The 26,502-nt window shown below is 39.0% G+C and overlaps 3 protein-coding genes and 1 non-coding gene across 5 annotated transcripts; 1 reads left to right on the plus strand and 3 right to left on the minus strand.

Annotated features, from left to right (window-relative positions):
- The first annotated feature begins 2,549 nt into the window (after positions 1-2,549).
- On the plus strand, positions 2,550-9,016 carry ninj1 (ninjurin 1). Its single transcript, XM_034138662.1, has 3 exons — positions 2,550-2,711; positions 6,088-6,325; positions 8,027-9,016. The coding sequence occupies exons 1-3, from the start codon at positions 2,655-2,657 to the stop codon at positions 8,167-8,169; spliced, it is 438 nt and encodes a 145-aa protein (XP_033994553.1). The 5' UTR covers positions 2,550-2,654; the 3' UTR covers positions 8,170-9,016.
- Positions 9,017-9,023: 7 nt separating this feature from the next.
- card19 (caspase recruitment domain family, member 19) lies at positions 9,024-13,340 on the minus strand. The gene is made up of 6 exons (XM_034138661.1): positions 13,292-13,340; positions 12,698-12,837; positions 11,737-11,893; positions 11,537-11,599; positions 11,292-11,357; positions 9,024-11,121 (listed from the first exon to the last, which is right to left on the minus strand). The coding sequence occupies exons 1-6, from the start codon at positions 13,296-13,298 to the stop codon at positions 11,012-11,014; spliced, it is 543 nt and encodes a 180-aa protein (XP_033994552.1). The 5' UTR covers positions 13,299-13,340; the 3' UTR covers positions 9,024-11,011.
- Positions 9,828-9,955, minus strand: LOC117490022. The gene has a single exon (XR_004556639.1). It is a non-coding gene; the product is annotated as a U6atac minor spliceosomal RNA (small nuclear RNA).
- A 419-nt stretch (positions 13,341-13,759) lies between the features above and the next one.
- On the minus strand, positions 13,760-25,920 carry LOC117489416 (protein bicaudal D homolog 2-like). Of its 2 annotated transcripts, XM_034138658.1 has the most exons (9): positions 25,333-25,547; positions 22,272-22,339; positions 21,731-21,943; positions 20,685-20,837; positions 19,203-19,658; positions 17,599-18,591; positions 17,267-17,418; positions 16,537-16,762; positions 13,760-15,173 (listed from the first exon to the last, which is right to left on the minus strand). In XM_034138658.1, exons 3-9 carry the CDS (start codon positions 21,872-21,874, stop codon positions 15,171-15,173), a joined length of 2,127 nt encoding a protein of 708 aa, XP_033994549.1. In that variant the 5' UTR covers positions 21,875-21,943; positions 22,272-22,339; positions 25,333-25,547; the 3' UTR covers positions 13,760-15,170. The 2 variants fall into 2 exon arrangements, with proteins under 2 accessions (XP_033994549.1, XP_033994548.1); XM_034138657.1 differs by lacking the exon at positions 22,272-22,339 and having other exon boundaries at positions 25,333-25,920.
- Positions 25,921-26,502: the final 582 nt, after the last annotated feature.

The raw sequence follows: 26,502 nt of genomic DNA on the forward strand, positions 1-26,502 counted from the left end.
TTTAATCTCGTCCAGGTTTAGGAAAACTAGAATATTTCACGGCACAGCCCACGCCCCTAGCAACAACACGTATCCAATAACTCGGCACGCTTTTAGGCGGCACCCTCAGCCTCCCGTGACAGAGGCTGCATGGACCCTATGAATGGACCACATGTCCGTCCGGTGGTGACGCGGTAAACTTCCTGTGAGGAGATGTCTGTCTAACGCATGGATGTATAATAAGAACGTCTAACGTACCAACCAAAAGGGACGCTGCTAGGGATTATGGGCTACCGTGTAAAACGCACCGGAGACCATCTTAATACAATACTGAGCCTGTGCTGCTGGGGGGGGGGGGGCAATGAATACGACACATGACACATAACATACGCTAGTAATTAAATAAAGTGCTTTCTAAAATTCTATTTAGAAACACAGCATTGTTTCACCTTGGTTTTATCTGAATTATTTTATAATTAAAATATTGTTTTAAAATTGCTTTTTATATACTTGTTGTACTATTATATTATATTATAAGCGTATAAAGTACGTCATGCTATTATATTAGCCTATTATACTACAGCCTAGGTGAGACCAGGGTTAGTTGGCACACTTTTCACCAACTGTATTTCTCTGGCAAAATATATGATAGAATATTATTACCAGCTAATGACAGGCTAGGGTCTCAGCTATATTATGTTTTAATGTCAACAATTGATTTGGGGTTTAAGTAATGTTGTGCATTGGCATTTGCACTATGTTGAGATGCTATAGTTACATGAAGATTAACCAATGTAAACATTCAATACAAACAACAAGACCCAAACTAACATGAGTGTCTGCCATTAAAACAACATTTTAAAGCATTAATGAAAACGAATGTAAAAATACTTTTTCCATTGGCCTTTCAAAATAACAATAAGTAATTAACAAAATAATATTATTTTCTAATCTTTGAAAAATATTTGGAAAGGGGTGATAAAGTGAGGGAGTTTTTAAACTTAAAATGTGTGTCCATATTGTGAAGCTTTGTATCAGCTTTACAAATGCAAGCCTTGATTAAATACATATAGTAAATACATTAAATTAAACAAAGGTGTTTTTAACATTCTGACTTACACAGAGGTCTGAGATGCATATTGTCATGCTTGTATAGGATTAACATTTCGTTTTTTTTCATACCAAAGAGTTAGAACATTTAAAGGGAAACAATATACTAAGAACATGAATGAATAGGTCAAAATATTCACTTAAGGTCTAAATTATATTATTCTTTCTTAACAACAATCGACTTAAAGGAACATTTTTACATTTTATGGGGTCAATCATTCAGTCAAACCTGCCCTGATCACCAGGGAAACAGAGGAAATAATAGGAACCAGTTGGTGGGTGCGGTCAATGTTTGGGGGGGCGGTTTACAATGTGAAGCCTTGAATGTGGCAAACAAAAGTGTATGGCCATCCCATTCATTGTCTTGTTTCCTGAAGACACACATGACTGCATGTGTTTCATTGGATAAGACTTTCAGTTAAGACTCTCACTATGTTGCTCATCTTACTTTGCCAACTCTTCTTAAAATAGATACACACTTACAGGATCTGACTTGTGGGGGAAAAGACAAAAATAATTTAGTATAGGATCAATATAATAACATTACCACGCACCCCTGCAAGGTTAAAACAGAATTAACTTATATGGTATGATTGCTTAATCCCTATAAATACCTCCTGGTTTTCAAGTAAGAAGTACTTCGAGTTGTCATTGGTGTAAGATCATTATTATGCTAGTATTCAATAATAATGATTTTACACTTTTCCCAAAGTTGTAATTAATTAATTAATTAACTTTTTACACTAAAAAGTATACATGTAGGTGGCACTCAAGTCTAGATGGACAATTAGGCAAAGATGGCAACTTCTGTTCTTTTGTATTATCTTTTGTTGTGTTCAACTTGAAAATGTTATTTTATAAGTATAAATTATGCACAGAAAAAGGGAAGGAGGGGAATAAAAAAGAAACCCCAGGGCCCCTACTGGAATCGGTTAATTAGCCAATTAACAAGTTTCAATAATGTATTTATTTATTGAACTTGTAAAATCCATCACCAAAGAAAATCAAAAGCTTTAATTAACATATGGTGTCACTTATGTAGAAGGTGTTTTAGAAAGCTCTGAAACAAAATCTAGTTTTTCAGTATGTCAAATGTATGTTTTCCTTGAACAAGTTTGAATTGGTTTAAATTAGGACAAAATACAGCACCCTTTGGTTCATTGCATCGCCAGGACATCCAGAGTTGAGCATGCAATACCACATTAATACACAAGGTGGCAATAAAACGTCATCTTGCCTTCACAGTCTGTTCACCATGAGCCAGGGCTAAATAACGTTACAGTCCTAAACGCTGCTTTTCTGAAGAAATTATGGTTTCTCTTCAACTGTGGGAAATACCCCCATACATTCCAGTGAGCAACCTGCCGTGTTTACACTAACAGCCCGCTCTCTGAGGACGGGCTCCCCCGTGTAGGAGGGGCGGTAGCCTGGAGTTTTTCTACCCTCTTGTCGTCACGCTAGCCTTTATATAGTCTCTGTACCCGCCGGCTGAACCACCGTCTCCCTTGAACCCTTACCCTACACTCAGTATAAACCAAGCTATTCTGGATAAAGTTATTAAGAAGATGGCTACGGACAGCTATGAAATGAACGGTGATGCCGACCGAAATGGGGAGGCGGAGGTAAGTTAATACCGGTGTCCGTGACAAAAGACAGCGTAATGTAAAGCGTCCCCTAACATCCAGGGCTGCTCAGGCGGGGTAAAATCCCCTCAAAAACAGTCACAAGTAAGATATATTGATCGGGTACAGCGGATATCTATTGTCTACTGTTGTTTTCCACGCACCCTAACGGTGTTTGTTTTTTGACCATTGTTAAAGTGTCATTCCGTGTTTGGGTTTGAGGTCATTAAGCCAATGTGACCGGTTAGCAGATTAGCATTAGTTTCTATTCAACAGATAACGTGTGTTTGTGTTGTGAGCTGAGTTTGCCTTTGTTGCCCTGTTCTCGTCCTCGGGGCTCAGTTTACATCTTAATGATGACCACGTGGGTGTAAATTAGATCCAACAAGCATTGCTCTGTAAAGGAATCCACCTCCAGGTGATGTAAACCAGGGATATGATCTGATCGGACCTAACGCTAAATAGCTTTAAACTGTGCTTGTTAAAACCTGGTCACATTCAGGAATGTAAAAGCAAACTTACATCTGCTCTCTTAAACAATAAATATGTGTGTGTTATTAGCCTGTCCGAGGGTCTACACTGGCTCCCCTTTATATAAATGGTACTGTGTAGTGGTGGAAAGTAAATAAGTACATTTATTCTGTAGTACTGTACTTAAGTACACATTTGAGCTACTGTCATTTTTCATCATCCTGTCGAGTAGCCTATTTGTATTATATACTACTCTACTATACTACTGTACTTTTTGTACATTTGGAAGCACATTTTGTACTTTTTACTCCACTACATATATTTTACAGAGTTATCTATTAGATACTTTATAAATTCCGATTCTGACACACAATACTTAGGAAAAACCTTTAAAATATGATTATTGGTATATTGAACCATCCAAAGTTATATTTAAGTAACAAAAAGCATGAATGAGTTAACAGAAAATTAATTGGCAGTCGTTTTGCTAAGACATTTTTGGTTCAAAACATTTTTCACAGCTCCAGCTTCTTAAATTTGAAGATTTGCTGCTTTTGCTTTTAAATATTATTTGAGTTTTTTCTGCTATGAGTACTTTTAGTCCTAATACTTTAAATATAGTTTCCTAATCGTACCTAAATACTTTTACTTGGGTGCCATTCTCGATGCTTTACTTTTACTTTCAATTTAGTATATTTACAGTGTTGTATTGTAACTTTAACTCAATTAAAGAATATTAATGTTTTCTTCCACTGGTACCATGTATAACTAATAATAACCTCAATGCGTAACAAGTCATCTATGACTAATATAATTTAATCCGTTAATGTATTCAAAACTATTAATGGGAAGTGGTCGAAGTCATCATATGCGTTACTGGAAATTAATTACAGGAAACAATTAATCCAGCCTAATTTTTTTTTTTATTGTTCGATTGTTTAAGTTATTATCATTATTTTCTATGAACTTGTCTTTTAATTGTTCCTCTTTTTAAATGATATATATATATATATATATAAAAAAAGCTTTAAATTATGTCATCATGAGCTGCTATAGGAACATGTAATAGTCTAACCAATAGATAATCCAAAAAACAATCATTGAAACAGGTTAATTGATGTTGAAAAAATCTGCTTGTTCTGTACTTCCATAATTTACGTGCTACAATTTAAATGTTTTGTTTTGGGCAGCAAGCCGTTAACAAAAAATCAAATAAATGTCACTTGTATAACCCAATATTGAAAATAATGTATCAGGCTTCACACAACCAGCAAGAATCCAGGTTCTCTGAGAAGAGAACATAAAAACCTTCTCCCAAAAACCACACCACATAAGGAACACATTATAACCAACGTTTAAAGAAAGCTCTCTCCTCCCTAGAAAGCACCGTATTTATAGGAAGCTATACTCAGTCAGAGGACAGAAAGTGAAAATGAAGCTGTAACAGTACAATTACATTTAATGGGACAGTTATTGACTCTGACACTGCTGGTTTACCACAAGAGCATCTTTTTCCTCTGTGACTTGGTAGTTTCCTGAAGAAACAAGAACGCTAAGCTGAGCCTCAGTGTGCGACGTTGTCAACCTTTACACAAGGGGGACTTTGTTGCAATCTCTGAACTACTCTCCACCGAGATGAAACCCTGAGAACAGATCTAAACTCATGACCTCAGACCCTGGCTTCCTGTGATGTGATAGTTTTGTTTTCAGTTAACCATTTACTACAGTCTCATTTCACCAAAGAGACAAACGTAACCCATTTCTTTACTGTTCTACAAAAAGTAGGGAAAATGATTCATGGACAATTGATTGTCTTCCACACTGTACTATGTGGTTTTACATATGGTGTATTTAGTGAAACCAGATCGAGGTCATTATTGTGCATCAGTTTTGTGACCTGGTCAGAGAGCCATGGTTGTTCCTGTTTCAATTTAGCCACTGTACACTTTCACTTCCACCATTTTTTTTTCATAGAAAACTAAAATACTGGAATTGCGCAAATCTGGATTATAGTTTTGCCGTCATGCTGATCAGTTGCGATAAAATGTATTGTCATGGTTGAGTTTTAAACATTATCTTATTTTTCAAACTTATGCTGGACCAGCTTTGATCACTGTTCGAGTTCACACAATTATTTCTAAATGGAAGATTTAGGCTGAAAAAGAACCCCCGCATTTCCAGCACTGTATTTCCTGAGAAGGTGACATCATTTTTCCACACATATTTAAATAAAACTCAACATGCTTGCAGCAGTGTGTTGTTATTTTGTCCCACTCATTTATAAACCTTGTTTACACAATTTCAGGAGAAGAAAGCAGGCTGTTTGCAGTGTTAGAGTTACAGTGGTGAAAGTGAAAATACTCAATGTGTTTATTTCTATTACATCAGTACACTAACAGAGTGGGTTCATTTAGAAGTGTCGTGAGTTAGACCACATCTGTTAAGTTTAAAGAATTTGTGCACACATACACATGTTTAAGCTGTAAGGGAAATGATATGACTCCACTGTGATTAAACTCACCAATGCTGCGGCTAATATTGACATTTCTTACCAAATGTACAAATATGCAACCTTGCTCGGCGGACAGAGTGGACCTGTTTGTACGTATCTATGTCATTTAGTCTTTCTAATCTATTTCCCCTTTTTCTGCCTCTTTCCCACTTAGTAGAATTGTTTGTATTTATGCAGAGGGTAGAGTTTGGCTTAGACCGGAGGGTGAGGTTACACTTAATAAAAATACCTCAGATGCTACATCACAAAGTAAATAACTAACACCTGATGACAACATATTTTATGTTCATGAAATCTACCATAATTGAGACATTAATAGAGGAATGGAATTACCACATTTCTAACCGTCAATACTGATGTCATACTGATGTCATGGTTTATGTTTGCCTTTAGGTCGCGCTGCAAGGCCAAGGGAGGAGGCCACAGGAGCTTCTGAACATGAACCATTATGCTAATAAGAAGAGTGCGGCAGAGAGCATGCTGGATATAGCTCTACTGATGGCCAACGCCTCACAGCTGAAGGCTGTGATGGAGCAAGGACCTGGCTTCACCTTCTATGCACCCCTTATCACTCTCATTAGCATCTCCCTCATCCTACAAATCATAGTGGGAGTTCTGCTCATCTTCATAGGTGATTTGAGAGTCTCCAATTTCTTATTTTCCAGGCTTTTATATATTTAAAGAGATCATTGAAATATATAAAATATATTGTTTTGGTCCTCTGCTACTCACAAGAACGTGTCTTCTACTGCAACATTGTGTAAAGTAAATGTGAGATCATGTTTACTTTGTCCAGATTAGCTAGGTGTGTCGACTTGATTATAACAATTGTTATGTAACAAAAGGAACTGCTTTTGTGAAAATCCGTTTACAGATTCAAGGCAGACAACTCTGTGAAACTCAATAATAATAATAATAATAATAGCTTGCATTTATATAGCGCCTTTCAAGGGACCCAAGGTCGCTTTACAAGTAATAGGGCAAAAACAAACATAACAAAACAAAAGTCAGACAGACAAAACAACAGATCGATTAGGGGCCGAAAGCCTTGGCAAACAGATGGGACTTGAGGGCCCTTTTGAAGGCGTTGAGTGTGGGGATGTTGCGAATCTCCGCAGGGAGAGCGTTCCAGAGGGTGGGGGCTGCCACACTGTAGGCTCTGTCCCCGAAGGTTCGCAGTTTGGTGCGGGGGGTGGTAAGCAGGCCAGAGTCTGAGGACCGCAGGTTCCGGGGTGGGGCATGTGGGTGAAGGATGTCCGATAGGTACTGGGGGGCAAGGGCATGGAGGGACTTGTAGGTAAGGAGGAGTACTTTGTAAGATATGCGGGACTTGACCGGCAACCAGTGTAGGTGGATGAGGGTGGGAGTGATGTGCTGCCACAGCTTTGTGTGTGTGAGTACCCTAGCAGCACAGTTTTGGACATACTGGAGCCTGTCCAGGGTTTTTTTGGGAACCCCGAACAGGACACCATTGCAGTAGTCCAAGCGGGAGGTGACAAACGCATGCACTAGGGTTTCGACAACCGACTCCGAGAGTGACGGTCGGAGTCAATACTCAAATCTCCCATGCTATGTGATACTGAAGTTACACATGCACACCCGTTTAAGTCACAAATGGGACTTTTTGGGCCCGCTGTTACAGGCAAAGGCCGGGTCAAAAAACGTGTACTTGTTACAATGTGTGTGCATTTGTAACTACACTGTCACATGGGAACACAACTAACAACTGCTGTTCATTGATAGGACTTTTTTGGCCAATCATTCTCTACAACTAAAACCATTTAATTGGATATTACATTTCTCATGCTGTTGAGTTTTTACAGGTCTACCAACGAACCACACAAAAAGAAGCACAATAATATTTATGCTTCTCTGGGCATATAACCCTGGGAGCACATACATATCAGTGTGCTCACCACTCCTTTGACTCCTTATCTTATCCTAACACTGTTGGCTGAGTTTATAGAGCCATAACAGGAAGAAATGCCTCTGCTGTCAGCTGTTTCCAGTTTTAAAGAGCTCTCTTAACTTTTGGAAAATAAATCATGTCTTGGAGATTTGCCAAATCTGAGAGGGCCGTTAAAAAAGAAAAACAGACCTTCTCTTTCTAAAAAAAAATAATTCTCAACCCAGCGAAGCATGTAATGTCCTAATGGAGGAAGAAGCACATTATTCACCTGAGGGCTGTGCTGTCAGATGTTGTCCATCTACCATGGAGCTCAGAAATGATTACCAATCCAACAGGAAACTCTGTGATAGTTTATTGAGGGGATGGCAGGCCTACTCCTACTGCCTAGGCAAAACTAATGTATTTTCTTTTTTCTTTTTACAGTTAAGTGGAACCTGAATGATGCAAGCATGCACTTCAAGCTGAACATCTTGGAGAATACCACCACAGCCTTTGTCTTTATCATAGTCGTGGTCAACGTCTTCATTACAGCCTTTGGTGTACAGCGGCCCAACCCGAGTTCTTGATCACCCTTTACACGACTCTACATGCCTGCAGATCAACTTAGTAAAGAAGGACCTCCACATTATTTACACAAATATGCAGAATATTTATTCCCCAAACTAAGTGGCATTGCACTTCCATTTTTTTGACGTCCTAGGCATGAGACTCTGGTAATTGGTGTGTGTGTGTGTGTGTGTATATGTATGTGTGTGTGTGTGTATGTGTGTTAGAGTTCCCTTCCTCTGACTTTGGATAAGTCTTCGGTCTGTTTTTATTTCATGTGGCCATCAATCCGTTTGTTACCTCATCATGCTCAGGTTACCGATGCTGATAAATGACTGCCTTTACCTATGTAAAAAAAAAGGAAAACTAATCAGGAACCAAAAAAGACTTTCATCCCTTATTTTGAAATGTGTCAGTATCTGTCAGTCTAAACCACAATGTATGCCTGCAGCCTTAGAAAAAAAGAACATAATCACAATAGCATAACCCAAAAGACATCCTTAATAATAAATGCATCATGGACCATGCTGCTCATGAGGCATTACATGATATACTGTAAAAGCTTTATTACTTTGGGGAAACATTTTAAACAGTTTACACTTTCATAAACCTCAACCAATCCAATGAAGTGGACCTTACATGCTCTGTTTCGTGTGCTGTCGAAAGCCTTGTGTGTTTTGTTTGAACTTATTTACCTGTATATATTAGTTAAAAACGTTTGCAGTATATTGTGTATGTGGTTACTTTTAGGCTTTTTTTTAAATCACTTTTTTAAATGACCAAATTTTTCCAAAGCTTTACATGATCTTGTATTACACACTGTGACTTCTTTTGAAATACATTTTATAAATAAAACTTCAGAAATTATAAGATGTGTTTTTTGTCCCGTTTATTCTTATCATGCATTTTTGTAAAAGACAAAAGTCTCAGTTCAAACGATGGCACCTCTAATTTAAGGCCTTTGTACGTGACACATTACACAAAATGTAACAAACCGTCAGGCAATGGACATCCAAAATCAGTTATCAATATTTCCTTTTAGAATAATATTACAAAATTAATTCGTACAATAACAACAAAGTCATGCACATTGAACATTTTTAGATTTTCTTGGTATTGGCTTTTGATACCCTGAAGTCTACCCCAACAAGAGACAATTAACAAAGAGACAGTCGTACCACAGCACCATTATGATAGTTACTAGCATGTTCTCTATGTCATGGTTTACAAACAGCCTGAGAAATACCAACTAATTCTACCTATCTGTGTAGAGTAAATTAATACAATTTATTAAATTATTGACAAATAGTCAACCAAAAGGCACAATGAGATTAATATAATATCCACTCTACTCTATAAATTACAATATCTATAGCTGTGAATTATATACAAATTTGAATGCACTTTAACGCTCACAAACTGAGTTTATTAGCTCCTTCTATGAGATAGAAAACACAGGAGTTTCAGTAACCCTTCGTGTATTCAGCAGAGGCTAAATGCTGAAGGCAAAGAGGAACATAATAAGAGTTCACATCCTGCCTGACCCAGCGGAAACAAAGACACGGGAAAATGTTAAGGCATGCTTCCTTTCTTAGAGTAAATGGTCTAAACGTTGAACGGGGAAAAGAAAATTAAGAGATAGTAAATAATTGTTGGATTAAGTCGAATTTATACTAATCAAAAAATCTGGTTATAGATGCCACGAAGTAGGTGGCAGTGCCTTAACCGTATATGTGTTGATGGCCACTAGGGCCAATTCCATCCTTGTCGAGGGGAGTGCTAACCTTCTCTCCTTTCATACAACACATCAGCTATTATGCAAGTCCGCCCTATATATACCCGGACATATGGAACCTACTTTGCATTACGGTGTAACTTCCGAATAGGATACTAAACAAAAACACATATATTAGACACACATGGTGAATATTTCATCCGTAAAAAGTTCAATTAGTGTTTCATTTGTATTAGTACGACTCTTCATTAGACATTATTTATGTTTTTGGTAGCTCTTCCCATAATGCACTGCGCTGGTAGCGTGTTTCATTGGCGGAGGGAAACACGTGGTTGCAAAACTCGTCTAAAAGTGTTATTATACGGACACGGCTCAATATAATATCTTCCTGTTAAAACGCCTTATCCCGTTTTCTGTCTAAATGTGAGCAGCAGATTTTCGGGAAGCTATTATGAAACCAAAACAAGCCAACATATGTGTGCACTGCTGGTGATGTAGTTCACTTTTAGCCACAAGAGGGCAGTATTGTTCCACCAATGCTGAGCATCATGGGGTTGGTTTCTGACTAAATTTGGGGAGAACTCTTAAATTGTATGCTTGACATCAGTTGCCAATGTTAAACTTCATCACAAAAAAAATGTTTTAGGATAGTCTCAGTACCAAATTGTAATTTCTGCATTTAAGGATAGTTATTATAGGACTGCGAAATACACCAATTAATTGGAGGCTATATTTAGCGTTTTGCTGAAAATTGACCATTTATAGTCAATAACATATTTCCAATTGTAAATATTTATTTTTTCAAAATGTATAATTTTGGTTTGTAAAAGTTATTTTGTTCCACATTAAAAGGTAGTGAGAACAACTTGTTTAATGAGCTTGTTTTTGATTTCCCATTTGCCAACTTAAATAGGTAACAACATGTGAGGAAAACATAGCAAAGGGCCAAATGTAGCTCAAAACATACCCCATATTCCTCATTTTAGACCACAACCAGAATACTTTATACAAGTGTGTACAAAATGAGTATCAAATCCTGAAAATATATAGTGTGCTATGCTTTGGTACAATTCATAGGAGCAGAACTGCTGAAGCACCTGGTGTGAAGGAGTCGCCCCCCTCCTCCCTTACTTCATGAGGCCTTCTTCAGTGTACCATATGAGAACTTCCTGAGCTTTTCGTTTCAAACCCAGAGACGCCATCCCGAGGGCCCGGCTACCTCCCGTCACTTTTGTCTCTACAGAACAAAGACACCATCTTTGTATCACTGAATGAACACCATTAAGTGAAGTAGTATGTTCAAAGCATGCGTTCTTAAATTGGTAATAAATACCCAATAATACTGACAATATCTGATTATTAACATTGCAAAGTCAGGTTATGTTGAAAAACTGGAAAGTTACTTACCACTGTAGTAGTAAAGTAAAGCCATTCCCACTGCAACGCTGAAACAGCCCAGAAAGAAGACCGGACCTGGAAAGAGGTCAGCATAACGTAAGAAATAGAATGAATTATCTGTGTACTTCTCAGCATTAAATGACTACTCGTCACACTAATGGCATATTTTTTTTCAATCACAATGATTATCATATACATTGATCATGTTAGGATTTTGCTGCCCATCATTAAAGAATAAATAACTAGCATCTTACCTCTGTCATTTAAAACATGTCTCTGTTGGTGGACACGTGGAATTGTGAGTGGATCTAAGGAAACTGGAGCAGGACGGATAAGAATACAATGTAACATATACTCAAACAAACAAATACATACCTTAAGCCTATTCTGTAATATCCAAATAATGAATAAATAGCTCACATATGATTTAAAGGCACTGTTCTTGGAGACTAACCTCTGAGGCGCAGCCTGGTAGGCAAGCTGTAGTAAACCTCCTCCACATGCAGGTGAAGAGCTCTGTAGAACTCCCTGCAGGCTTCATCTCCTTTCCCCTGCAAGTGGGTCAGAAGCTCACCCACTCGGACACTTGTGGGCAAATCCAAGTTTCTGAACTGGATAACAACAGTTATTACAGGATATCATTATATATGGTGTATGGAAATGCTTGCTAACACGTCTTGCCCAGGCCAGACAGGAAGGTCCAGGATTTTTTTATTTCAATATGTTTTCATGTTAATGCTAATTGCAAGACATAATCAGGAGCGTCTGTTCAAAGGAAGAATACTCATGTACCTATATGTACCAAGACTATCAGGTGCTTGACAAAAACATATTCTAAATACAGTGTTTGTTGTTGTATGTAATGTCACATAATAAAGTACATTAACTTAAATATATAAGCGAGTACAATTAATATACTTGTTTAAATATATACTTTTAAGCCATTTGCACCTTCCTGCAGTATATTATTGATTATTTTACATGATCGTTTTACTCAATGTCAAAGAGAAATAATGAATTTCTAACTCATTGAGATTTATCCCACAACCATAGTTACCAATCATATCAGTATATCATTCTGCATAAGAACCTACTACAAGTTTATAGAATATAAAGCATTATAATAGTCTTTATTTGTTTAGCACCTTCCATACAATAATTGCAGTCCAATGTGCTTCACAGTAGACAATTGACATCTCGTGAAATAGTCACAGAAAATGTTGACTAGATTCCAGCACAGTAAATACCAGCAGTAATAATAGTCAAATAAAGTATAACATTGACAGGGATGCTTCCCTTTGCAGTAGCCTACATCTTAAAACGAACTATACACTGTGCTACATCTTTGACTTCATCTCTTCCACCTCTGCCTGCTTGTGACCCAGACAGTGAGGAACTTTGTGATGAGAACTTACTTTGGTGGCCTCCTTGTCTGACAGGATCTGCGGGTAGATCCTGTTGAGCTGCAGGATGATTTTGTCCACCAGCTCTATGTCCAGTCTGCGGTCAGCTCTGAGGAAGGCGCTGTCCTCCAACAGCTGTTCATGGAAACTGTCTGTCCGCGTTAAAAGAGAGACGTTTAAAACAATAACTCAGCACATCAGCGATACATTCAAAACACTGTCTGACAACAGGATAGCTGGTTCATTGGAAAGAGAAGTACGTTTGCGGTAGCATAGGTCTGAATACAGAAAATAAGTTTGACATGATCTCAAGTCTCTAATCGTAAATGTGACAGAGTGTGAGAAGACATATATGGTTGGTAATCTATCTAAACATTTGCAAATCGAACATTTAAGCGTGTTACTAAGTGCAAAAAAAACTTTTTAGAAACAGGACTTGACTGAAACGCTACATTGTCATTGGCGAAGACAGGCAACCTTTGAGGTCGTTAGCGCTGTTATAATGTTCGTGTTTTGGACCAAATGGGAAGAGATTAAACCAAAACAGAATGCAAACAGTAACCTTTGTTAAGATAAGGGTAATTTCTCGTAAGGAAAGACACAAACCTCCCATTGTGGAGTCCCCTCTGTCCTTTGTTTGGAACGCCCCCTGACGTCACCGCGCAGGCAGGGAGTGGCTTACGTAAACGTCTTCAAAAAAGGAAAAAAAAACCTTTCCTTTTCACCGGAAATGGAAATAGATATGGCAAATCCCAGATTAACGAAATAAATGCATTACTTTATACAAATGCTGAGATGTATTTACAATAAAACGAGCCAATGATCTCCAAACTATGGCTAAACACATTATTAAACTGTTTCCTTGTACATTTCTGAATTTAAAATGGTAAATGTCACGTTCAAATTAGATCCAACTTTGTGTCGTATGAGACTAGAAAGTGCATGTATACATGAATTCATTTCTTAGGCATCAGATAGGCATAGAAAGGCATATACATGGTAATAGTGAAGCTTTTTCTCAACTCTTGGAGGCATCATAATTGACTCTTAACAAGCAATATAGGATCATGTCTCAACAGTGAAAGAATTAAGCTTTATTAAAAATGACAATTGGATGAGTAACATTATGCTTGCATGATAATGAACCAAAATTACACTTTTAAAGTAAATTTATTATTTCACCATCCATAACTGTTAGCAGTAACCCACAGTCAAACATTTTGCTAGTGTTTTACCCCACGTTCAGTCTTCAATGATCAATATTCTGACCAGCCACTTTTACTCTTGACTCCCTTATGAAAGAAAGAGGATAATGGCATCCTGTTGTCTGAACAGTGTCAAATAAATACAATTGCAGATATAGTAAAATCATATAAAAAAAACAATTAGGACCAAGTATGTGAGCAACAATGTGTTTAAAATGTTTACATAGCACAAACATTTAGTTGTTTTTTTCTTGCCATGTTTGCAAATTGCACTCATAGAAACAGACACAAAATGGCATTGCAGGCTTGTTTGCAGATATAAGGACCTAGATGTTTTAAACAAAGGTGTATTAAAACAATAAGATTAAAACTCTCCTTCATGAATAAAGTTAATGAATACTTTCAACATCTGACCTTAACTTAGACATTTTTAAATAAGCTTTGCATTAATACTCTTTCTTAGTCGTAACAAGCATACTGAATTTGTAACAGCTTTGCCATGTCTACAAAGGACAAGCACACAACATGTAGTAATACCCTGAAACTGAAGTTCCATATTTGCAGGATCGTCTTTAGTGAAAATAATATATTTCATATTTCTTTTTATCAGATAAACAGGAACAAAGGTTATCAATTATCTTGAATACCTAGAAAGTGTTTATATGGGTTGTCAGAAACGCACCCATACATTTAAGGCCAAAAGGAAAACAACTAAGGCAGAAAAGTGTTTTTGTCCCTCTTGTTAGATTCTGGTTTAAAAGCAGTTACCACATTATCTCTCAATGTGTTGCTATGAAATAAATAAGGATAACAAATATGTTGAACCACTTAAAAATATCACCTGGTAGATGAACATGCACATCTGGTAAAAAAATGAATGTATAATATTTCAAATAATTAGTATGATTTTTAGAAAGATAGAGGAATCAGCTATGGGTAGGCAAAGCGAAAAAGTGCACAGTCATGGTAACATTGGCAATGAGAGATCAGCAAAGGCCTGCGCTGATGCTTTCTATGGTTCAATAATAATAGTGGTGCATATTGTTGGAAGACTGCAGAGGACCGCTGATGCGACGAGTCATTCTCTCTTAATGTTCAACTGATTTAAACACACTGGTTTTGGCACTCTAAAACAAGGCCCTTGGCAATGACTGATGTATATGTTCTAGTGTTAACATTAACATGATTTGGAGCATGATTAGAGAGTGAAGGAACCAGGTGACTGGAGACTGTCACAGACAGCCTGACGGAGCTCCTTAAGGACACTTGGCATGATTGATTTACTGCAAATAGAAAAACAGAAACAGAAGAGAAATCACATTAATTAGATTGTTGGTTGATTGTTGAAATGTGTATTTCCACTGAATCACTTGGATCAAGTTATATAATTAAGGTAACATTAGATGAAAGCAGAAGAATGAGGGGTGTAATGCATGCAGGATTCAGTAAGGAGTCACTGATAATACAGGGACATTTTACATGATCTCGATGTCATTATCATTCAAATAATTAAATCAAACTCTTCACTTCCTGAATATGATACAGAAAATAGAGAATAGTATATCACTAGTTATAGAACACAAGCCTTTTCGGCTCAGTGAGCGAAAAAAGGAGTTGTAATATGAACTGACCTTAAATATAAATGAATTCTTCAAGACAAATATCGAGGTAGATAACATGTATGTAACATCATTGTAAACATTGTTATTAAACCTCTTCATCCAACTTGTTTTCAGGCCAGAATATCTAAGCACTTCTTCACATAATTCTTTTGTTGGTTACATGTGGCATCATCCTCTCACAAAACAAATGACCCGCACACTTACTAATGATATATTCCTATAATTATCACATATACATTTGGAATTGGATGTAGCCTGGAAGCTAATTCAGTTGAATTCAATTTAGAATTCAAGTTTCATGTTTCATGTGGATCGCAAGCCAAATAACGATATATAAATATCACAAGGAAAATAACACTTATACTTCATGCTCAGGAGATGTGTGCCTTCCTTGAGCCCAAATGAATATATTCTGTATAGTATTTTGACATGAATAGTAGCACAGAGAGGAATGGTTCTGCTAAACCAGTCTAACATTGTGAGCACAATCATGAAAGCATATTTAGACAGTATGAAGTTGACTTTTGATTTTGTTTTATGTTTCAGTATTTGTAAGCAACTGTGACTGAAATAATATTGCTTTTATTTTACTTTTTAATGGTTATTTCATTTGTTATTTTTTTGTAAGAAGGGGCAGGTCAAATAAGATGTTCTTCTCCCTGCTCCTTTCCACCATGCGCTATACATCTTTTTTTAAAACCCAGTATGAGTGTACATGTTTCGTAAAGTGAACATGTTTTGTTTTAAAATAACTGCCATGTGTGGAATGAATAAATAAATAAATGTACTGCACAGGACGAAGAAATAATACTAGTATGCCATATATTGTGTTAGAGGTATAATGGCTCCAAATCAGAGAGCTTAGAGTGAGAACATATTAGTGAATGCACAGCTACAAAGATACAAAAATAATAACAAATATATAGAGGTTTAAAGGGCCACTTTAAGCCTTGCAGAAGAACCCAGAGCCTCTGCAGGTGCTTTGTGGCTCACAGTTGGTTCTGCAGTAGAGCATACGACTTACATGTTTGCTGGCAGAGGTTCCCTTTGCTTTGCCCTTGCCTCCTCCGGCTGTGGCGCTGCTGCGGCGGGCTTGCTCATGGTCAAACTCCAAGTCCTCCAGGCGCTGGGTTAAGGCCAGTTTCTGCTGGATCGCCATACGTAACAAAGAGTTCAGAGTCTTCTTCTCATCCTCAGCAGCAATCAGCTGCCTCTGCATGTCATCCAACTGGATCACATACTCATCACACCTGAGGGGAGGAGAGGGAGATGTAGAGAAAAGAGAGAGAGAGAGGGGAATAGGAAGAAACCAGAGAGGAACATTATATCCAGCAGGTGGAGCAACTTGCCTTTTATCCACTGCTGCAGTCACATGTTTTCTCCATTCCCGAGACAGCAATTTCCAGATGGGAGCATGAGGTTTCTGCTAGCTCACTCACACGGTATTACATCAGACTGTTCCCACAATGCCTTGTGTCTTATACACACCAACATGAAATATTTAACATTTTCTTTTTTCATTTTTAGGAGAAATATGCTAAAATAAGTGAAGAATTAACATGATTTAAATAAATGTCCTCTCTAATCTGGTAATTTTCTCATATTTCCTTTGAAGTATACAGGACATTAGTTGTCATGAATAATGTTGTGCGCGCTGGAACACTTGGCCATGTCTTGGCTAATTTCATGTTTGTCAGGAATACAAATGTAAATAAGTGCTTGTTCACATTTAGGTAGTAAACCAGTAATCATACCTTGTAGCGAACATGGCTCGAAGAGATGAGAACATGGCGGCATCTTCTTTCAGAGCCTTGAGTTCATTGCGGAGCTTCATGATCGTCTCCGTCACCATGCCCTTCTCGCTCTCATACTTACTCTTCAGGTTGGCCAGCGCACCCTCAGCCGTCTAAAAAAGGGAATAAGAACTTATATAAATATTCATTCATTATTCATTTATTGCACTGCGGTTATTTTAGGCCCAAGTCTATCTGAGAAACAATGAACATCCTTCCTTTGGGAAGCATACACAGCAGCAGCATGCATACAGCTGGGCCACACACATACAGACACACTGGGGTCCTCTGACCTGTTTGTTGGCCTTCAGCACAGCTCTGAGAGTGGCAATCTGTTCCCTTTTGGTGCTCAGCAGGGACTTCAGTTTGAGGATCTCTCCAATGCAAGCCTCTTTGTCCTTGTCTGCCACTGTGCTCCGCTCCAGGTTTGCAATTCTTTGACGGGACAGCTCCATGGTGCGGTCCACCGCCTGCTGCAGGTGGAGGATCTGGTCCCTGATGATGGCCACCAGGTTATACACGTTCATGGGTTCTGGCCGGTGCTCTGGGGCGGATGTGACTGTGGTGCTGCTGGAGTTTTCAGATTCAGACTCAGTGATCAGCCCGTTGGTGAGAAGTATGGAAGACTGGTGCTCCTTCCCTTCTTTACCTCTTCTCACTATGGCCTTGCCTTCCTTGTAGTAGTCCAGCATGACGCGGTTGGGCGTCTCGTTGTTGCACATACACACATGGTTGTAGAGATTGGCCAGCTCCTCACTGAACGTTATGAGCTCATCCTGCGCCACGTTAAGGCTGCCGAGTGATTCTCCTGCCGACGTGCTGACCAGACGCAGCTCCTTCTCCAGACGAGTCACATCCGCTTGATCCGCCTGGCTGATCTTCTCCAGGGACGCCAACTTCGACCTGAGGTCATGGACGTCGCTATCCAACCGCGAGCGCTCCTCCTCATACTGTGTTCGACACTCCTCGTACTTGGACCGCAGCGTTTTCAGTTCCTGCCTCAGCTCCCCAGCTTCAGACACAGCCACTGTGTATTTACACTGCAGGATCTCCGGCCCGTTGATGTCCAGCTCGTAGTAGTCTCCGTCATCGTGGCTGTCCCGGTCTTTTTCACTGTCCAGAGCAGAATGGCGCTCCTTACTGGCCTGTAGCTTCCTCATGGCAGTGAGGTTCTCAGTCAGCTTGTTGACTGTTTCCTTTTGCTCAGACACAGTCCCATAGGCCTGCTCCAGGTGCTTCTGGTTCTCCTGGAGAGAGTTGATCAGGGATGATTTCTCTCGCTCCACCTAAACATATAAAAGAAAGGCATTTTCAAAATTGCATGTACAACTGATAAATCCAAAGATGATCAACAATCATGTATTTACAATGTAAGCAACACTTGATGTGGACAGTTACAGTTCTGACTACGTTAAATGTATATATTAATCCTGCGCATTGACATTTTGTATTAACTATTGTTACTGTTTTGGCATCGTCAACAAAACATTTCTTCAAAATCTTAAATCCCTGATGAGCTTTGTGCATTTACTTAGCTTGTCTATTCGTGTAATGTTCAAATGGATTGAATATTAATCTACAAACTTTCGTAAACATTTCTTAAAATATATAGGTCATGAATGGAGACATTGCTTTATTACAGATATATTATTCAACTGACCCATTTAGTTTTAACACAAATAAATGTTTGGGCACTTTACTGCTTGTATGGGCTTTCAAAGAGTAAACTACAGGCCAGATACATCAGCTGAGATCAAAGAGTTACCCAAGAGCAGTTAGTAAGGACAATCAACTACTCCTGTGTATTACATACTTTGTAATTCATTTATTTTTGAGTGAATGTGTTGATAATATCTGATCAGGCCATACATTGTGGTTATGGAGGCCGACTTCATACCTGCATAAGCTGTTGTTTGAGTTTCTGGATCTCAGAGATGTTGAGCTCGGTCAGCAGGTCGTCCACCAGGCCGGGAGCCGGCTTGAAAGCCTCTCTCTTGTTCCCTCTGTTGTCTTCCTCACACTCTGCCATCTTGGCCAAGCCATTTTCAAAGCCTCTGATCAGATCGTCGTTGTCTGGCTCATAGAAGATGGAGTGATCATCGTGCAGCTTTAGGTTGTCGATGGAGATGTTGAAAGGGCTGCTGTACAAGGAGCCGCCGATGGTCATATAGTGGGAGAGCTCCTTTCGAAGAGTGGCCTTCTGCTCACGCTCGGTTTTAATCGTTTCTAAGGCCTCAGTCAGCTGTCGTTCGGCGATTTCTCTCAGACGCATGGCTTCCTCCAGCTGGCTGTGAAGGCACAGAGAGTCCTCCTCCAGACGCCGGATCTCATGCTTTAGACCTTCAAACTCCACCTAAGCAGACGGTCAAAAAAAATAATGAAACTACATTTTACTTTTTTGATTTGTGGCCTCTTTGTAGGGCTGTCCCAAATATATTCGGTAGTAATCAGCAGCGAATATTCGGATATTCGGTGCACGCTTCAACACGTGCATTTCGGTTTATTCAAGGCATTCATTTTGTTATTCTACAGTATTGTTGTTTTATAGTTATTTGTTAATGTAAATAACCCAATTTATGTTCTTTGAAATTGAAAAGGATATTGTGTTTGTTACTTTTGTTGCAGTTGTATATATGTCTTAAGTGTAATTTGGCTTGGCTTCCTATTTTGTATTGACATGCTTTTATTTTGAAGGAGAGTTAGCGCTGTTGACAGGAAGTTGTTGCTATGGAAACAATATGACGGACAAAAGGAGCGGAGATTAACGGAGAAAAGTAATATCTACATATAAAGACGGAGAAAGTAAACGATAAAGTTGATGGTTAAGTGTTAGCACCCCCCGAAGAGGCACAAGCTCTTATGTCGATATTGGAGATTTCAATCAATTCAATTTGGCAGCCGCAGTGCAGCGCGGCTGCCAAAAAATAAATAATCCGAATAACGAAATTGAAAACCGAATAGTGGGCCAACGACCGAATATTCGGGTACAGCCCTACCTCTTTGGTGGGTTTTTTTATGCCAAGGTGCCTAACATAGTGCAAAAATGACCATACAAATATGTCATAAAATCTTAATTGCAACTACTAAGGTGAACAGCACTTTTTTTTACGTTTTCAAATCACAGCAAAAATCTAAAGTGTAGGTGGAGCAGGTGACATGTCTTGCCTTGTCACTTTCTTACATGACATAATGACTATGTTGTTTTATCGGTGCATGAAAAAAATGTACGTGTGTGGTTCATAAAAAGGAGTTTATACGTGAAAAAAGTTACTATTTGTTAATAAAAAGGAGTTTATACGGGAAAAACGTTACTATTTCCCATCATTTTCACCCACTTCAATTTGTGCAACTAAGTGAGGTTCCATGTTCTTTAGCTCACCTGGTTCTGTCTCAGCACAGAGACTTGTTTCTGAAGAGTGATATTCTCGTCCTCCAGCTCGCTGTAGTCCTGCAGCAGACGAGCCTCCCGTACCTCACACTCTCTCAGGTCATCACGCAGCTGACCCCGCTGCAGCTCCGCCAGCTCTGAACCCTACACACAGGGAGAATGCATGACAATAAACACAAAATAAAACAATTTAAAAAAATGCTCTATGCGTTTTATTGATTGAAAATGACCCATGAAGTGCACACTACATCCTTGCTACTGCCTAGCTGGTCAAGTGACATGAGTATCAGCGTGTCAGCATGTTTCACATAGCACAGGGCAAGACTTTGGCAGGCGTCTGTAATGACAGAAGGAGGACATGGTCCACTTACCAATCCATGCTACAGAGCCCTGGCAGAGGACATCCTTTGTGTCACCCACAGTGGACCATTACATCATCTTTCCTGCTGCTCCTAGGCAGACCCTCCCCCACTACCAGCACCGGCTTCAACTCTCTCACAACTCACCCTGACAACTAGTGGCTGTCTGGCCTCAACGTCAATCTAAACTTAAATCATTTAAACTAACCGTCTCTCTCTTTATATTTCTCTTTTAACTGGTGACATTATTGGGAAGATGTGTACCATTTCAAACACACTAGTACTTTGATTCAGTTATTGACTCTTACATCTGTGAGAAAAACTAAACTAGATGTTAGCATACCGCAAAAGTGTGGTATAAGAGCTCACATCACACCACACGTGTAAATGGTAGATCTGTATGTCAACAATGTCTAGGGAGCAATTTCAAGTTAACATATTAGAAATACTCAGATTGACTTGGTAAGATGCAGTTTTAATCTGTACATAAACAGTTCATTCTTAACAGAGACATTAAGTTTGTTAAAATACTTACAAATAAAAACATTCATGCTCACTTCATATAAACACACATATTCATGGGTAGAGAGTTAGTTATACTCTTTAGGCTCTAATTTGAAGTCTGCTCCTTATTACTCATATTTCAATACTTTGATACTTAAAACAGCTCACTCTCACCTCTCTTATCTCCAGGGCAACAGATGACAGGCGATCATTTTCAGCTTGTACGCTGGTGAGGGAACCTTTGGCCTGCCGGAGGTCATTCTGCAGCTCAAGGACCTTCTCCTGGTAGAGAGCCTCCTGACTGGCTGACTCCAGCATCAGAGACTCTTCCCTGCTTTCCCCATCTGCTGCCACCTTCCTGTGGGCTGAGTAAGCATGTCCAAAAGCCTGGGGACACAGGGAAAGAATAAACATCAGAAAAATATTATAATAAAATATAATAGCCGGCCTGTTTTAAGACGGACAAAAAATAACCTCTGGCGGTGATAAGTTATCTTACCCAAACATTGTTTATTCCAAAATACCATGCCAGTCATTAATACGGTGACTTGCGTATTATTTTACAGAAAGCCTTAACTGACTATTACTGTCAGCCTGCTGCTACAAATTGGTTTAATGTCACGATGTTCATATTACACAGTGGCAGAGCATGAAAAGAGATTAGTGCACACACTGATACATTTGAACTATATGCATTTAGATTCCTCATGCTCACATGACAAGCTGGAGGACGCTGTCGTCCAATCCAAAATCATCTCTTTCAGTTTGGTCTGTCATGGAAATCTGAGTTGAGACAACCAAATTTGAATTTACAGTTAAACATTGAGTATATCTCATTTTGATAAAAAGTTGTGCCCCAGACATTTATGTCTGTTTTGCCTCTGCATTTTCTAATAATTACAGTAATCACTACAGTCACTGTTACAAACACATGTCAAATCAAACTACTACGACTACAGCACTCAAATAAAACACTTAGAATCATCTCCAACTATATCTGCTAATTACAATCTTTGCAAACTTCCTTAATATATACCTATCCTTTACAACTTGACTGATGGAGCAAGTGGTATACAGCCTGGGAGTGATGAGCTTTCATGACCATCAGTGAGTTATTTAAACAATTGCCATTTTATCCGACTGAAATACAGCTTCTTTAAAAAATTACTGATATACATTGCAAAATAAAGCAGAAATTGGTCATATACTGTCAGGCAATTGAACTGAAAAGCTGTTGCATTTGTGGCATACTCAGTCACTTCCGACCAAAATAACAACAAAGAACTCAACAAGATGCTGGGGAAACTGATGAGGCACTCTCTGGTCCCATAAAAGCCTTTCCATAGCATCAAGGTCTAATGGAGGTCACCACTGTGAGTGCACAAATGGAAGGATACCAAGAAAAAGCATATAGGCTTAAGCTAACAGTACTGACAGTCAGAACAAAACTTGAAATAAGATGAATAGGTTAACGTCCGATTCCCACAGCTATCTGATATAAAGACGTGTGGACATGCAGCTGACAAGCCATGACACTGAGCCAAACTGGTGACATCACAACTACTGTCCAAGAAAGTCCAGAAACCCACCACCGAGCTGCAGCTCTCCCTACCACCAGTCTCTAACCCCACATTTTCTTTAGCAGAAGTTTTCAGTCAACAAACATGTGACAGGCAGTGGTCAGTCATAATGTGAATCGATCTGCAGCCTCCAGCACAGTGGGTGCTAATGGACTCATATATTTGTGCCATACTCTACTAAAAAGAGAAGTAACAGTCAGCATCATGAGATACCAAGACAATGACTACATCTATGACTCACTGAGTGACTGGACTGCAGTATCTGCCATGAGAGGAAATCCCCATCAGCAAACAACTAAGCATATCCATCGACATTTATCTAGTGACACAAGTATGTTCCTCATCCTAACTAGATGATGTGTCACTTATTATTCAGAAATAGAGTTGTAACAATTAGTCAAACATTCTGTCAATGAAATGCCAAATGTTCTCTGGTTGCAGTTTCTTCAATGAGATGATTTGATGCTTGTCAAATACGGCACATGTTACATTATTATATGTTAGGCTTTGATTATTAGTTGAATAAAACAAGCGACCTTAATACATGACGGTGAGAATTAGAATGTTGTAGCACTTTTTACAAATGTCAGACAAATGTTAAACATACAAAATAAAGGCAAGTAAACCAAATGCAAATAATTTGATAGTAAAAACGAATTGTTGATGCAGCTAAGTTATTCATATCTAAGTAATGGACTGACATCCATCTGAGCCCATCTATTAGACTACTGTTCACAGCCGTTACCTGATCACATTATTATGCATTTGTGGCTTTCTGGCTACCAGTAAAACACCAATGACAAATCGATAACAAGTGGTGACCACAAGTGCTCAATCGCAAAGCAAATGCAGAAGTGCTTTAGGATACAGTGACACTGCCCGCAAGAATATACAAGACTGACGTTAGTACGCAGACAGGAAAACCTCAACTTCTCCTTTGATGTAGGGTCAAAACTTCCCACAGTTCTTGATGTCAGTATCCAATGTCACTTATTCTTATGTTGTTATTTAATTTTTTAAAAGCATGGTTTATTAGATAGATAATAACGAATGTTTGTGTCGTATTTGGTTGACTTTCAGGTGTCCGAATGTCTCGCTCACATTCAGCTGTGTTGGATGCTGCTTTTACCATCCCATCTTAGGTTTGACTCTTCCTCATTCTCCTATTGTTGGCTCTGATAGCTGTCAGATACAGCAGAAAATGGTTATCTAAAAGTGTACATCTCCTTTCAAAGATCAAGGGCTGAGGTGACGTTTATAGCTTTGTTGACAACAGCATGGCTTGAAGTCATAACGTTGTAATGCTAAATTGGGTTATTAAAAGTCTCAGGCAGCTGAATTTAGTTATGGTGAAGATTAAAACCTCCTTGCCATGTGAACCAAGGTCTCTTATGACTGCTTATCGACCCAAAGACACTGACAAATCCCCCACACAAAACAATGCTAGCACTGTTGTTGTCTTGGGTTAGAAATGTCTCTCCAAAGAGTATTCTAAATAATTGAAAAGGACATTGGGATACGCATTACAAAAATACCATGGGTTGGCTATCATCTTTCTCAAGCTTCACTTTAAACTGAGCAGCAAAACAGGTCTGAAAAGTGTGTCTTTCTACTACAGCCTGGACCCTTCCTGTTACTTTTAAACCCAATAAACTCACAGCAGGTTGGCCACATAGGCATCTAAATTTGACATACTGCTGCAGCTGCAGGCTCTGATCTGAAGGCCTCAACCTTACTGCATACCAGGAGCAAGTACGGGCAAGTGACCAAAAAGTAATGTAGTGATGTTATCCTTAGAGGTGAAGAAATCATTAAACCATACGAATATTGGTTACAATATGATAATCTGGCAGACTTCATATAGTTTTCCAGCCTGTCAGTATGCTCTTTGGGGCACTTTGTAGTTTTTTGAGGCACAAGTTAAAGTTATAGCTGAGCTTTAAAGGAACTAAGGCCATGATTGATATGAACTTCATCCAGTCTATGATTAACTAATAGGGCCTATATGATATGATGATTGTGATTACCAATACGAGTGTTGCTGCTACAACCTCTTAACTGGTACCGGTTGCTGCCAACAGGACGTTTGCTCGCTTGCCGTTTGCTCACATACCGATACATTTAATGGGTTAACGTTAAATCTACCGTAAATCTTCAAAGTGTCAGTGTGTCTGCGTGGCTATGACCCCGGTTTACCTCCTTCAGCTGATCCAGCTCATGTTTGACCGTCTCGTATTCTGTCTCCAACTCATCAAATCGCTGTTTGAGGTGCTGCTTCTCCTCCAGCACCGCCAGCCCGTACTCGGCCGCCTGGATCTTCTCATGGGTCGTCTCACGGAGCTCCCGGCTGAGACGCTCGACCTCCACTTGAAGCCACTGCGGCCCGGCCTCTGTCACCAGTACCGCTTCGGGATATTCCTGCTCCTCCATAGACATATTGGTGAGCCGCCGACTCACCCAGTGTAACGGGACCCAGCCCTGGCTGAGCAGGAGCAGCACAGAAAACCACAGAGACCACAAATCACTGCCTGCTTTGTTTGAGCCGCATTGTCGGGACCTAAATGTTATTACGTTCCAGTTGATGTTTCCCGCCGAGGACTTCAACGAAGCTCAACCTCGACGATACTTTTTTCATTTTCGAGGAGTTTCTTCAGCCTCTACGTGAAGCTGACAGAGGAAACTTCAGTTGAGATCATCGATTGGGGAAAAAAGCTCCCCTTTCAAGACATTCAAATCGCCATTAGTGGGAAGGGAAATGTAGTTTTGAGGTTTTTCCAACATATCAAAATCTACGTTGTGCAGCTGTCCTGTTGACTGCAAGTACCAGCATGCATTGTGCGGGCCTGGACTGGTTCTGGAAACTTACTGACGATTTCGATACAGCACCGCCATCTACATTCTTTATAATGTAACTACGACTATATTAATATGTCATAGACCCACTGCATTATATTTACTTTTTGCTTTGGCTGTAAGATTAGCCTCAGAAGAATCAGAATCGAGTGTATTGCCAGGTACGTTTACACATACAAGGAATTTGCTTTGGTGTCTGGTGCAAACATAGAACAAATTAGGAAATAAGTTGTTTATTGAAGTATGTACACCCAATATAAATATACAAAAAAGCTATTCTAAAAAAACGTAGTTCAATGAATATATGACAATATGTGTTAACTTCAGTATATTATATTTTAAAGTGGAGGGCTGTGCAGAAATGTGCAAAAATATTTTCCGAGAGATGAACATGAACATGGCTCACAGTATTAAAAAAGAAAGAAAATGTGTTTCTCATGATCTGATTAGGTTATTTTCCTAATATATTAACGTTCAAATATGTTCTGATGAATAGCTTAAACTATCAATTGT

Source organism: Trematomus bernacchii, unplaced genomic scaffold (assembly GCF_902827165.1).
Source record: "Trematomus bernacchii unplaced genomic scaffold, fTreBer1.1, whole genome shotgun sequence".
Classification (NCBI taxonomy): domain Eukaryota; kingdom Metazoa; phylum Chordata; class Actinopteri; order Perciformes; family Nototheniidae; genus Trematomus; species Trematomus bernacchii.

What these genes read in the sequence shown, in the direction of transcription:
- ninj1 (XM_034138662.1), top strand. Translation starts at nt 2,655, where the DNA reads ATGGCTACGGACAGCTATGAAATGAACGGTGATGCCGACCGAAATGGG. An exon ending in ACCGAAATGGGGAGGCGGAG is followed by an intron (nt 2,712 to 6,087) that starts GTAAGTTAATAC and finishes GTTTGCCTTTAG; the next exon opens with GTCGCGCTGCAAGGCCAAGG. An exon ending in AGTTCTGCTCATCTTCATAG is followed by an intron (nt 6,326 to 8,026) that starts GTGATTTGAGAG and finishes TTCTTTTTACAG; the next exon opens with TTAAGTGGAACCTGAATGAT.
- card19 (XM_034138661.1), bottom strand. An exon ending in CAGACAAGGAGGCCACCAAA is followed by an intron (nt 11,894 to 12,697) that starts GTAAGTTCTCAT and finishes GTTGTTATCCAG; the next exon opens with TTCAGAAACTTGGATTTGCC. An exon ending in TACCAGGCTGCGCCTCAGAG is followed by an intron (nt 11,600 to 11,736) that starts GTTAGTCTCCAA and finishes GTCCTGCTCCAG; the next exon opens with TTTCCTTAGATCCACTCACA.
- LOC117489416 (XM_034138657.1), bottom strand. Translation starts at nt 25,572, where the DNA reads ATGTCTATGGAGGAGCAGGAATATCCCGAAGCGGTACTGGTGACAGAG. An exon ending in TTGCCCTGGAGATAAGAGAG is followed by an intron (nt 20,838 to 21,730) that starts GTGAGAGTGAGC and finishes CCCTGTGTGTAG; the next exon opens with GGTTCAGAGCTGGCGGAGCT. An exon ending in CGAGCCATGTTCGCTACAAG is followed by an intron (nt 16,763 to 17,266) that starts GTATGATTACTG and finishes TCCTCCCCTCAG; the next exon opens with GTGTGATGAGTATGTGATCC.